Source organism: Drosophila persimilis, unplaced genomic scaffold, assembly GCF_003286085.1.
Source record: "Drosophila persimilis strain 14011-0111.01,24,50 unplaced genomic scaffold, DperRS2 tig00000191-arrow-pilon, whole genome shotgun sequence".
NCBI lineage: Eukaryota > Metazoa > Arthropoda > Insecta > Diptera > Drosophilidae > Drosophila > Drosophila persimilis.
The window spans coordinates 13,169,855-13,183,161 of record NW_020825298.1 but is presented as its reverse complement, the minus strand read 5'-3'; the positions used below and the strand labels follow the sequence as shown (position 1 = coordinate 13,183,161).

Sequence of the window (13,307 nt, the reverse complement as noted above, 5' to 3'; positions counted from 1 at the left end):
GTTCTGGATTTCATGAGTTAAAATTACCACAAGGGTCTCGCAGAGGTGTGATGTGTCTAGTTCCTCTTTTCTTGTTACTTTTATCAACTGGTTGACAGTCGTGGTGCATTATTTTGTCTCGGGCATTTCTCCGAGTCTGAGTTCTTGAATTTTTTGGTGTCTGTCTCTTGTTGGAATCTGTCGCTTATGGCGTAGGTCATCAAACTCCGGTGTATCTGCGAGAACTTTCAAAGCTGACCCATTAAATTTTAAACCCTGGCTTGCCTATGGTGAACTCCTAATGCCGCACTCATAGTCAGCAGTTTCTTGTGTGTGTATGTGTGTACTTTTGTCATCGCTATCGTCTACTGGTCGTATTTTGTCCGTTTAGTGGACGTAAAAGGTCTCGTTCCAAGTTACTGTCCGTTCGGCGATAATAAGAATGTAAGCCGAATGTGAGTAGTCTATCAATTTCAAAGCATTCAGAATTACCCATGGTAAAATCATGAGGAATCATCATTGAGGGATCTAATATACATGAAAACTAAAAGATCGTTCCTCTTTGTGACCCAATAGACTATTGTTAAATTCTATAAAAGCTTGAAAGATAAGGTCGACCGTGTTATCGATTATCTTTTGTAGACATCTGGCCTTTCTACCATTAATTCCTTTTAATTCCTTGTGAAAGTGCATTATCTGCAGGATTATATCGGTTGTACCACTAACCATACAGTATATAGATGTGCCAGTTCATACAACGAAAGTGTCACACACCGGCCTGCGCTATCCGTACCCCAGAGTGACGTCATCATGAGAGAGAGAGCGCAGAGAGAACATCTTTGCATGTGTTAGTACACACGCAATATGTTTCGACAAAAATATGTGATTGTATGTTTTTTCAGATTTTTTGAACTCTCTCAGGTCTGATCTGTTTTGCCACCAGCATGTTTTAGTGTATGGGTGCACATGCATTCTCACGTACTTTGCGTTTGTGTGTTTACTATTGCTGGCCGCTAGAACTGAAATTTGAGTTTGGTTCTTGTTTCGGGTCTTTTGATGGACTGACCTACCGCCACAAAATAAATGAAGAATGGGCAGGGGGTGGGGGTATGGTACACTAGGGCGCGGGAAACAAAATAAAAGCTGTTATTTGTTTGATTTATACCACAAAATATAAAATATTACAATAATATAATTACACATTTATTTCCTTATTTTAAACAGGTTAAATTATACAAATTATGCAAACGCCGTCGGTTCTCGACGTTTTGTTTATATTTATATTATATTATATTTATATTTTTGTTTATTATAACTAAAACAATGATGTACATATCTAAATATACAATATAAGAAAAAATATATATACATATACTTAAATAACTATGCATAAATATAAATGGAATTGGTTTTACATATATGTATATATGTATATGTAAAACCAATTCCATTTATATTTATGCATATTTATTTAAGTATACATATGTATATATATTTTTTCTTATATTGTATATTTAGATATGTACATCATTGTTTTAGTTATAATAAACAAAAATATAAATATAATATAATATAAATATAAACAAAACGTCGAGAACCGACGGCGTTTGCATAATTTGTATAATTTAACCTGTTTAAAATAAGGAAATAAATGTGTAATTATATTATTGTAATATTTTATATTTTGTGGTATAAATCAAACAAATAACAGCTTTTATTTTGTTTCCCGCGCCCTAGTGTACCATACCCCCACCCCCTGCCCATTCTTCATTTATTTTGTGGCGGTAGGTCAGTCCATCAAAAGACCCGAAACAAGAACCAAACTCAAATTTCAGTTCTAGCGGCCAGCAATAGTAAACACACAAACGCAAAGTACGTGAGAATGCATGTGCACCCATACACTAAAACATGCTGGTGGCAAAACAGATCAGACCTGAGAGAGTTCAAAAAATCTGAAAAAACATACAATCACATATTTTTGTCGAAACATATTGCGTGTGTACTAACACATGCAAAGATGTTCTCTCTGCGCTCTCTCTCTCATGATGACGTCACTCTGGGGTACGGATAGCGCAGGCCGGTGTGTGACACTTTCGTTGTATGAACTGGCACATCTATATACTGTATGGTTAGTGGTTGTACTAAATCAAAAGTTGAGAACTTATCGACAGCTGTTAATAATTATTTCCCAAACGTCAAGCAAATATCTGTGTGCACCATTTCCCCTACACGTGATCGGGATCGTGGCGGGATCGGCATGATCCCTAATGCTTGTTTACTGTGAGGCCTTGCATACTTAGACTTTGCACATATAAGTCAATATGTATTGGTACACCCATTGATCAGTAATTTTTAAAAATTGATAATTTTTCATATATATTTTCTGCCTACAGTTGTAAAATGTGGTTTTCTCCTAGTAGGAATTTATAATTGGCATTATTTGGCAATTTATTTAAGTTTTCCGTAAACAAGTTAATTTAATTAAATGAAAGTTTAACACAGTGTGACACGGAAGATCACCTGTATGCTATATTATTATATTCAGGCAGGCGCCGACTATCACTTTTTTTTCGTTTTCAGCCAAAACGTTCCGCTTCAATTTTTAGGCGCTCTCGTTTTCATAAAATTTAGTCATCGATATATTTAGTTTTATATTCGTTTCTGGCCAGCAAAAGCATCTGATTTGCATTTATCATAAATATACTGCGTGATAAAATATAATTTTAATATTTTAAATTTCATTTAAGCAAAACTACGTCAGTAAGTATGCGATATAAGAAAATCAAGACATCTTAGATGGAACACCTGCTATTCAATTTATACGGGAATACCCAAAATATATATATCGATACTATTTAAATATACCCTCTTTGGTCACACTGGGCCAGTTCATTCTTACATGATTGAAAATTGTTCACACATTTAATACCAAAAACGAGAAAAATCGGGCGTGTTTTCGCTATGGCGGTGTTTTATAGGATCGCTATTCAATCTTCCATCTATGGGTAAAGTGTTCCCATTCACCTTATATGTTGCAATCTATAAACAGAAATTTTATTTATTTTAGTTGTCGCTCGATGTCTATGTTTCCCAAACATTTCGGTGACCCTCTTAAAAAAAAAGATATGGAAGATTTGAATAAGAGTGAACTCACTAAGTTTTACCATATACCGATAAAAGCAGCTCTAAACAATCATTCTGATACTGTCTTTAGCGACGAAATCAAACTAAAAATGATGAATTATATAACAAAAAATGGAAATAAAGCCTTGGCCCGAGGTCTTTTGTCAAGAACATTCGAAATAATCAAACGTGCACAAACTGAGCGTTTGCACTTGAGCCCAACAGATAAACAAAATGTTAACACTAATGCTGAAAAGCTACTAATAGAGGCAGTTGAAAATAGTAGACCATTGCTTCAGTTGACATCTATAAAACGTGGTGGTGTGAACTATCAAGTCCCGGTGCCTATAACGAAAAAAAGATCTTATTTTCTGGCTATGAAATGGCTTTTAGATGCAGCTTTTGAAAAAGATAAGAAAGTATGTCTTCCAGAGAGATTAGCTTGGGAAATTCTGGACGCTGCCCATGGCCAAGGTAGAGTTATTAAAAAAAAAGATGATGTGCATAAACAGTGTGAAAGTAATCGCGCATATGCACATTATCGGTGGAGCTAGTTTAATTATTTAAATTCTTTATAATATACAAATTAAAATAAATTTTGGTAAATTGTAGCATTAAAGTGTTATATATGGGGTGACACCGAGTATTCTTCCAACCGAGTTCCAAATATGGGTGGCGCGAATACAAAACTTATGTTTTCGCATTATTTTTCTCAGAACCATAACTTTTAAAACTTCAGAAAAGATGAAATATTTTTGAATGCTTTTGTTATAGATGCTATTCGTATAGGCATGTTAGTGAGCGTTGTTCAAGGTATATATACATATTTAACAATCTTTGTATCAACGACAATTATATCACAACCGGAAAAATAGAAATTTAAATATTTGAAAAGTTTGAACTTAGCCTATTCTTACAGGTGGGCATCAACCATCCGTTTCTGGAATGGCTCGTAACGTTTTATCTTTTCGAAAATTTCTGTTATTCCACAATCCAGTTGGAATTTCCTTAATAAGCTTTGTACATTAAGCACATCCCGGAGGAATGGTGAGATTTTTTGACAGATGTGACAGATTTTTTGATTTGGGGACCAACGCAAATCCGCATTATTATCATGCCAAATGTTTAAACCGAGATTTTCCATCTATGCAGTTTATTTCGATATGCGTGTAGCGTCTCTATTTTATTTATCTTCTTTTTATTTTCAACGATTTGAAATTCTAATTACGATTTGAAATATGTTTAGGCGCGAACAATTTTTTATTGCCATTGTTTTTAAGGGCTGCATTTAAAAACTATCGAAAAAGTACCGCATAGAAACGAGCGGTTTAGGAACATCCCATATTGTTGAATAACGGAAATTATCAAAGAGGAAAAACCTTACGGACCCCGAGATGGATTCGTCAGTGTGAATAGCCCCGAGGACCTAACCAGTAGATGCATATTCTTACAGGAACTAGTTGATAACCAACTTTGGACGCATGGACCTGCTTGTTTGGAAAAGCGCCGCGACTAAGTGCATGGGGCAGGGTCGCAGTTTCTAAATTTCTAAAGTATGTCGAACGTCGTCCAGTTATTCTTCCGCAAATTTGTCGGCTGTCTCGCCTTCACACACCGGAAAACTCTACATGCGCCTTATTCGATCCAAGTATGGGATTACAAAGGATTTAAAAGCAAAGGATACCTGCGAATTATGTACTATCCATAAAAAGAATTTGCAAACCCAAATGATGTGTGATATTCCAATAATTCGGGTACTGATGTCCGATACCAGAGGGTATGTGTGCGTGTTTGTGTGCTTTTCTAAGAATCCGATCAATTTGGAACCCACATCCGAACTCACGGCCTTCGCTTGTTTTTTTACTGGAAGCGTTCAGCGGACTCTTGTCGTTTCATCACATCAGACTGAGCCATATAGAAGGTCTATGGGAAGCCGGGGTGATGAGTTTCAGAAGTCTCTTCTTAAAAGCCACGTCCACACGGATGTATACATTAGAAGAACTTTCCACGCTTATCACGAAGATTGAAGCATTCCTATATTAACGCCGCTCTCACCGATATCCGAAGATCCGACGAAGTTGTTAGCCCTTATTCTCGGGCACTGCCTTATGGAGGTCATTTAATGCTCGAACCCGAAATAAAGGGTCACATCAAATCAATCATTAATCGATGGCAGTATTTGCCATCAACCAGATTTGCCAGGGGTGGAAAGAGGAATACCTCAAGGAATTCCTCAAGACCAGACGGCAACGACAATTTTTTTTATCAAACAGGAAAATAAAAATGCCAATTAACGTGGTGGATATCCTTACCGCCCGTGATGTCCTTAAAAAACCTGTTTTAAAGGTCGTTCTCCTTCCTCCAGTTCTATTCAACAATTACGTGAATGTGTCTTTGACCTTCGACTTCTTTATTTAATCCTAGTTTTGCGCATTCTGACATGGCTCACGATCCCGTGCCAACCGAACAGTACAGAACAGACGTTTCCGAGATATTAACTCCTACCGTTGCCAAAACTGCTCAGTAGTGCATCCGTTAAAGACCTGCCGCTGCTTTTTACGCCCGAAGAACGAGAAGTTGCTCCGAGCCAATATAACGCGTATAAAATAACACAAATTATACTAGTAAAATATACTTTTATATATCGAAGACGATCCCAACTATTTTTCTTCGCTTTCTTATCTTGTTGACGGCCACAGATTACAGACACAAATTTACATACAACATTTATAAGTTTTAATTATCCTACACCTAAGAATCGACTTTAAATTATTAATTAAGGTGGTATTTATGAATTATATTAAAGTTCTGATGTCCGCTTTTCAGATCGGCTGGGATATACGCCCACTAGCGCTACCCTGCTCTTGGATATATAAATATATATGTGAGTAGGTATTTCAATAAATAGGTATATATTATAAAAAAGGGATATTAATAATACCAGGATAAAATGAATAAATAAATATGGACGGACTGACGAGCAGATATGGTCAGAAAATTGAAATAACAAATTATATATATGGGCATTTCAGTGCAAATTCCAACCGAGCCAAAAAATTAGTGAATAACTTTCATCTGAAAAACGAAATTCTTTCAGGCAACCTCGCTCGCGTATAAAATGCCTTAGGTAGATAACCAGTTAGTTCCTTTTGGCTATAAAAATGTTCCGATCTGAGCCTGATTCGGTTTTTACTTGTCTTCAAAGTTGTGTCCTTTGTTGGGGCGGGACGAAATTTTGAAACACACTTTAAATAGTGTGATATAACAGAGGTCTGGATACATTACAATTTGGTTGCTCCAGCTTTTATAGTCTCTGAGATCTAGGCGCTCATCGGGACTCATACGGAAAACCAAAAGGTATACATACTTATACTTAAAGTTTTTGCAACAAGTGATGGTATCGTAGCATTAAAAAGCTAATCGGTGAGTCTCAATACCCTCCGAAAGGGTATCCAAACAAGGTGGCTAACACCTATCGTTCATGAAATACTTGATCATGGACAAGATTTAGTCGTATATCAATGCCAAAAATGTCATGCCTCATCTCTCTCATTTGTCAGTACATTCTTACTACGTATGAATCTTAATTTTAACAGGTCCTGAAATAATTAATAATAGTTTAAATTTATAGTAATATTATTATTATCAAAACCGCGGAATGATTTCCTTTATTTCTAATTCGGTATAACAAAAAATGTGTACAGCGAGCCAACGTCATTCGCCCCATTCTGAAAATATATGTAGCCAAATGATGAATCGGGTTATTATTCTCTCTTAGACATACTGCCTTATATGTCATATATACTCGTATATTGAAAACTACCAGCAACGCTGGACTAACACACCTTTTATAACTTGTTATGTATTTAAATATGTACATATGTATACGTATGTATTTATCAATTACACGTATTTATTTGAATTATAAAAAGCCCTATGAATATTAAAAAGCTTTAACCTATACATAAAAATGTACATGCATAGAAATGAACTCATCTACAAATATTTTATTTAGTCTTAAAGTATAACTCGGCGCGTGAGTATCGCGAAAAAGCTCAAGGCTAGACTAACGGCTGGAGTTCATTACAAAAAACATCAAAATATAAACAAACATGAAGATCTGTACGTAACTAGGAATATAAAAACGTTTCTTTGTTTTAATGAGCGTACATTTTTTATTTGTGAATGTATATACATACATACATACATATCTTTTTATGAACCGAGATATGCCTTTATTTCTTGGAAAATATAGCAAAAAAAAAACCGTATATGTAAATATGAATGTATGAAAATAATGACTAAATACATGATATAATTAAAAAAGGTGAAATATTGATATCAACCGTATTTCAAATCAACATACATATGTATGTATGTATCTACAACTTTTTGCAATACATTTTTTCCTAAATACATCATCTATTAAAATAGAAGAGCACTTTTACTTTATGTCGCTCACGATCATTTTTTCAAAGAGGGCTATGTGTGTATTTACATATGTACATATGTATAGAACTACCGATACCTGGTAAGCACAAGTAATAATGAATAATACATGTACATATACATATGTATATACATATATACAGATATGTATAAATTTAGACATACACGTATTACTTGGGTCAACAATCCACGAGTGTGACGCAATTGCTCAGACAGTACCAAGAGAGCTGAAATAACAACTACACATGTATCTACAGGCTAGGTAAAAATTTATATTTTGGTTCTAAATACGTGTTGAACTGTTCCGATATCAGATACTCTGTTTGAATTCTATAAAAGTATAACATTAATAACCCTGGGTGATCGATTCAACTACGAACTCAAAATGACATACAAAGTCTAGGATTTTTGTTTGCTTCAATCATATTATTAAGATAGATTTCCGAACATCTAAATCGGTCAAAAGCTAATTTAATTATAAATGTCAAATTTGTTCGTCAGATGTTTACGTATGTGATTTTCACATAGCATTTAGCACAATAACACAAAAGTTGCCGCAGGTCTATCCAGTACAAAACAAAAGTACTGTCATGTTCCGACATTCGTAAACCATTGCGACTACGATTTTCTACTACATTTTCGTACGGATTGAATTGTGTGTGCTCCAGTTTTTAAAACTTTTTGCTATCAATAGTGTTTTATTCCAAAATGGTTTAGCGATATTTCACTTCAATAAAACTGCCTAATTTTTGGAAATTTCAATATTTTAGTTAAATATACCTTTTGCTTTGCAAAAACGAGCGGGAACGTTGTGATGTCTAATTTGTCACACAACACTTTACGTTTTCGTGCTAATAGCTATCGCATACCGATTTGGTTATGGACACATCTTAACGAGAGATTTATAAAGCATAGATGATACAAATTTGCGAAAACAGGGGATGGATTAGATGTAGGGTGTCACATAACTTTTGATTCTAACATCTGGTTATAGTAAACTATGAAATTATAAAAATGTCGAAGTTTACTTTTCATTTCTGTGTAATAAGTATTAAAAAAATAAAATTTACTGGAATAAAACACATTAATTCACGATCCAGATAAAAAACCCTTTTGAAATAAATCTCTAATAGCTAATTTAATTTAAATAAATTCAATCAGTCTTTAAAGAAAACATCAAATTTAATGCTGCCACTTTATTATATTTACGAAAATTTATTTAATACAATTTTTACCTAACGAGATCATATTTATTTTTAGATTATAACTATCAATGCTGAAATACTGACTTGCAATGAATTGGAATCGAAGAAATACCAGTGAAATATCAATACACAACTATCCCGAACACTTGAATCCGTTTTACGAAAATGATAATCATAAGCGTCTCCGATTTTGGAATTTTAGCAAAGAGGGGAACAATAAAAGAAGGAGCTTTTCAATTGGAAATTTGAAAAATATATGGTAAGTTTTTCTCTCAAAACGTCTTTTTTTTCGCGAGATCTTAAATCGAATGTGTTTTACGCATGAACTTTTGCGGATTGCAATACACCAAGACGTCGTAGGAAAAGATAATGTAGGGAATATTTAGTAAAGATTAGGTTAGGTTCATAGAGTTGCTCGACCACCTCTCCTCCTTCCGGAGTATCGTAAGGCGGGCTAAGACCCCGGTTAAAAACCGCGCGACTATTGGTTCCGCGTTCTACTCTTGAGAATGCTGTGCCACCGTCTGCCACTGTCTTACCGCCAGGTGGGTGCCAATGTGGCCATTTTCCGCACATTTAGGTTGTTACAAAAAATGTGGAGCCCAAAATCGATTAGAAAAGGAGTTGGTGTGGCTGTTGACTAGTCTTATAGGGCTCTCCAACTTATAAGATAAGCCTGTTAAAGTACAAATCCAGCTTGTTCATATTTTTTTCCGTGTTAAATATGTACAGATGATACGTGCGACATCATTAAAATGTCCATATACTTAAATACTTAGCTGACTTACTGAAATGATTGTTTTTTATTTTTAGGTCTTCCTATTCGCTTTCTCCCAAAAAATCATCGACATTGGGCATAAATAAAACATCCGAAAGCCCACCGATATTACGGAAAAATGTAAACAATAATGCTTGGAAAATGCGTGAAAATGATTTGGATAGTAGTACTCCAAATCTAAAGGGCTTCGGCGAAGAATTTCATAGAAGGTCTTTGCAGCATATCGATACAACAAGAAATGTAACGAGTTTTATTCATTGTTTGATTTTAAATCACGCTTTAACGATTTTTTGTTGTTGTATTTTCATTTAGTCTGATTTAAATGTGTTTTTTAATCGAAATGATGATTATCGAAGAACTACTCAGTTTTCTGGACACTCATCTCCGAAGCAGTTTACAAGGTAACAAGAAGAATTGAATATTAACCTAAATACTACATATACGCATTATTCAGGATATTCATAAACATAAATAGAACCCGACAGCTGGTCGTTGCTCGTGGGTGTATTGTTTGGTCCTTCGGCTTCTGCTGCTTTCCGAACATTATAGCGTCTGCCTCGTTTTACGTTGGTTATTTTTGTCCACGAGATTTCCGATCTTGTATCGGTATTCGCAATTCTCCCTTTTTATTGAATTGATCCCTGTATCACCAACCATCTCCGTTTCTATCAGCTGAGGTATATCACTATCCGGTCCATAACGCATTTTTACGAATTTTTATCATCATCTTAAATGGACAACGCTTTGTAGAAACATAGCCTTCTGAACTCGAGGTACTAATATCTTCTTTCGAGTACCTGGAAGTTGTCCAACGACAATTTGGAAATAAATAGATTTCCGAATAGATCGGCTTACCCCTGTGGTACTTCACACGTGCGACGTTATTGCGTCGCAATCTGTTACGAACATGATATTTGGAGACGACAGTACTCAGTGTCGAACCTTCGACACCTTCGAAAGTATCATTAAGCAATATCATCAGAAATCTTTTTCTGTCTGGTGGGCATAATAACTAATAGACTAATTTTTTAATTTACTTTTTCAGATTATCGCAGTCTAGTTTGTCAAGTAATAATCCGTTCGAATGCGAAGTCAACACAGATTTCAACATTCCAATAAGTAATAAAAAGTATCGGAAAAAAAGGCGAGCTCCACAGCCACCTTCCCCATTGGTAAGATTACATACATTTTAGTTTATAAACATATGTTATGCCGATTTCTTTATTTTAGCAAAGTGATATTGAAAATCTTTCAATTAATGATAACGGAGGACTTGACATTAAATCACTTGCGAATGAAATAGAACTGTTTGTTAATGAGAGATACGAATCCCCGATAAATTCTGATGCAAAGAGGGAACAACAACATCTGATTGACCAAAATATACAAAAACCATCATTGGCTCCTATAGCATCGGATATCGACGTTAAATTGAGTGCGACTAAAAACCCCGTCAAAGATACCACAACTAATAGCATAGAAAATGTTATATATGGAAAAGGGGAATTGTCAAATAACAAAGTTATAGTACCTGGGGTTGTTGGCAACACATTAACAAATTGCAATAAAAACCAGCCAAATGAAATACATCCACATGGAACATTGGAGTGTACTGAAGATATTGAAGCAAATGCTTTAACTATAAAAGATTTGGTTCTTCCAATCACCAAGCACTTAAATAAAACTATAACAAATGAGAACAATTTTGAAGAAAATCGTATTTCAAATACTAATACTAAATTACAGATAGAGAGATACGAATCTCTGATAACTTCTGATGCAAAGAGAGAAAAACAAAAAATAGAAAAACGATCATTGGCTCCTATAGCATCTGATATCGATGTTAAATTGAGCTCGACTAAAAACCCCGTCAAAGATACTACAATAAAGAGCCGAAATGGCATAGAAAATGTTATTTCTGAAAAAAGGGATTTGTCAAATAACAAAGATATAGTGGCTGGGTTTGTTGGTAACACATTAACAACTTACAATAAAAACCAGCCAAAGGTAATACCTCCACATGGAACATTGCAGAGTACTGAAGATATTGAAGCAAATGCTTTAACTATAAAAGAGATGGATCTTACAACCACCAAACCCGTAAATAAAACTTATAACAATGAAAACAATTTTGAAGAAAACCCTATTTCAAATATTAATAGCAAATTACAGATAGAGATATACGAATCTCCGATAAATTCTGATGCAAAGAGGGAAAAACAAAATCTAATTAACCAAAATATAGAAAAACCATCATTGGGTCCTATAGCATCGGATATCGACGTTAAATTGAGTGCGACTAAAACCCCCGTCAAAGATACTACAATAAAGAGCCGAAATGGCATAGAAAATGTTATATGTGAAAATAGGGATTTGTCTAATAACAACTATATAGTGGCTGGGTGTGTTGGTAACACATTAACAACTAATAATAAAAACCAGCCAAAGGTAATACATCCACATGGAACATTGCAGTATACTGAAAATAGTGAAGCAAATGGTTTAACTATAAAAGATTTGGATCTTACAACCACAAAACACGTAAATAAAACTTATAAAAATGAAAACAATTTTGAAGAAAATCCTATTTCAAATACTAATACCAAATTACACAAGCATGACCAAGAACAAGACCACCCTATTTCAAAAGGTAATAATAGAAAATATCAATATGACAAACCTTACACATGGAAAGAAAATCAAAATTTTACTGTTTCAGAGGAAACCAACAACCTTCCAAATTTAATGAAAAAGTTTGCGTTGAACGAATCTGTATCATATTCTAAGAACAATGTTTATGATAATACTCCTCAAACTTCAACATCAACAGATCACAATTCAAACCAATTGAGCCTACAAAAATCATTAAATAAAGCTATTGAATCTATAAATCGTAATCAACAGCTGTTAAATGAAAGTGCAGCCAAAGGAACAAAATTAAACCTTACATATTTGAGTCAGTGTGATGAAACAAAATTTGTCTACGCAAATGAATTAAATAGCCCAAACGTTAGATGTTCGGAGCCGGAATCAAAAAATATTTCAAACTTCACTTCTAATACCGACGAAATTTTATCAAAAACTGAAAATAATATCTTTTATAAAACAAAAATATTGAAAACGACGGGTCAGTACAGAGAGTCATCCCCAACGTCATCAAACTTAGATTGGAACCCTTTACCAAAGCCAAAGCGAACTAGTCATTAAGAAGCTTTAATTGTACAGAGTCCTTTCCAATAAATAAATTGATCTACATATATTTTTCGTCCTATTTTATACATTATACTAAACAGTCTAGTAGTAATGTTAAGCACATTGGAACATGTAACACTATTTATATTTGAATTGGGCCCCATATGGCTTTAATGTTAACAAACGTTGACGGCAGACTGCTGCGCTCTCCCTGTTGACTGACACTCTGAAGTATCCGCTGCGGCTTTGGTTTGATCACCCAGTGTCGCGCATTGGGGCCTTAGCCGAAAATATACGCATCTGAGAAACCACAGCGGATATAAACAACAACGGCGGCGAGGTTTTTTCCAGAGGTTGTGCTTCTTTTTTCACATAACTTAAGTATATCTGACTTCTGTAATTCTGCAAAACTGACAAATTCGCTATATATCTTACCCGAACCCTTTGTAGCTTAACCTTATCGTCTACAAAATATTGAGATTTCAAATTAAAAATTGTTTGGTGGTATTTTTAAACGAAATTTTGAGTTTGAAAACTCGGGAAAAGTCGAAATAAATGTATTCCTCAGGGTTTTGTACTAT

The 13,307-nt window shown here is 34.6% G+C and overlaps 2 protein-coding genes across 4 annotated transcripts; both read left to right on the top strand.

Moving 5' to 3' along the window:
* The first annotated feature begins 2,912 nt into the window (after positions 1-2,912).
* Positions 2,913-3,674, top strand: LOC113565675 (28S ribosomal protein S7, mitochondrial). The gene is made up of 2 exons (XM_026988412.1): positions 2,913-2,984; positions 3,047-3,674. The coding sequence occupies exons 1-2, from the start codon at positions 2,941-2,943 to the stop codon at positions 3,654-3,656; spliced, it is 654 nt and encodes a 217-aa protein (XP_026844213.1). The 5' UTR covers positions 2,913-2,940; the 3' UTR covers positions 3,657-3,674.
* A 2,273-nt stretch (positions 3,675-5,947) lies between these two features.
* Positions 5,948-12,793, top strand: LOC6589250 (putative uncharacterized protein DDB_G0289963). Of its 3 annotated transcripts, XM_026988411.1 has the most exons (7): positions 7,144-7,224; positions 8,812-9,015; positions 9,570-9,774; positions 9,847-9,935; positions 10,580-10,706; positions 10,765-12,184; positions 12,254-12,793. In XM_026988411.1, the coding sequence occupies exons 2-7, from the start codon at positions 8,846-8,848 to the stop codon at positions 12,739-12,741; spliced, it is 2,499 nt and encodes an 832-aa protein (XP_026844212.1). In that variant the 5' UTR covers positions 7,144-7,224; positions 8,812-8,845; the 3' UTR covers positions 12,742-12,793. The 3 variants fall into 3 exon arrangements, with proteins under 3 accessions (XP_026844211.1, XP_026844212.1, XP_026844210.1); XM_026988410.1 differs by lacking the exon at positions 7,144-7,224 and adding an exon at positions 5,948-5,986 and having other exon boundaries at positions 10,765-12,793; XM_026988409.1 differs by having other exon boundaries at positions 10,765-12,793.
* Positions 12,794-13,307: the final 514 nt, after the last annotated feature.

Bases quoted from the DNA above. Each gene is read 5' to 3' on its own strand.
- LOC113565675 (XM_026988412.1), top strand. From the start codon at position 2,941: ATGGCGGTGTTTTATAGGATCGCTATTCAATCTTCCATCTATGG. The intron at 2,985-3,046 runs GTAAAGTGTTCC...TATTTATTTTAG, and splicing joins ATTCAATCTTCCATCTATGG to TTGTCGCTCGATGTCTATGT.
- LOC6589250 (XM_026988410.1), top strand. From the start codon at position 8,846: ATGAATTGGAATCGAAGAAATACCAGTGAAATATCAATACACAACTAT. The intron at 9,016-9,569 runs GTAAGTTTTTCT...TTTTATTTTTAG, and splicing joins GGAAATTTGAAAAATATATG to GTCTTCCTATTCGCTTTCTC. The intron at 10,707-10,764 runs GTAAGATTACAT...TCTTTATTTTAG, and splicing joins CACAGCCACCTTCCCCATTG to CAAAGTGATATTGAAAATCT.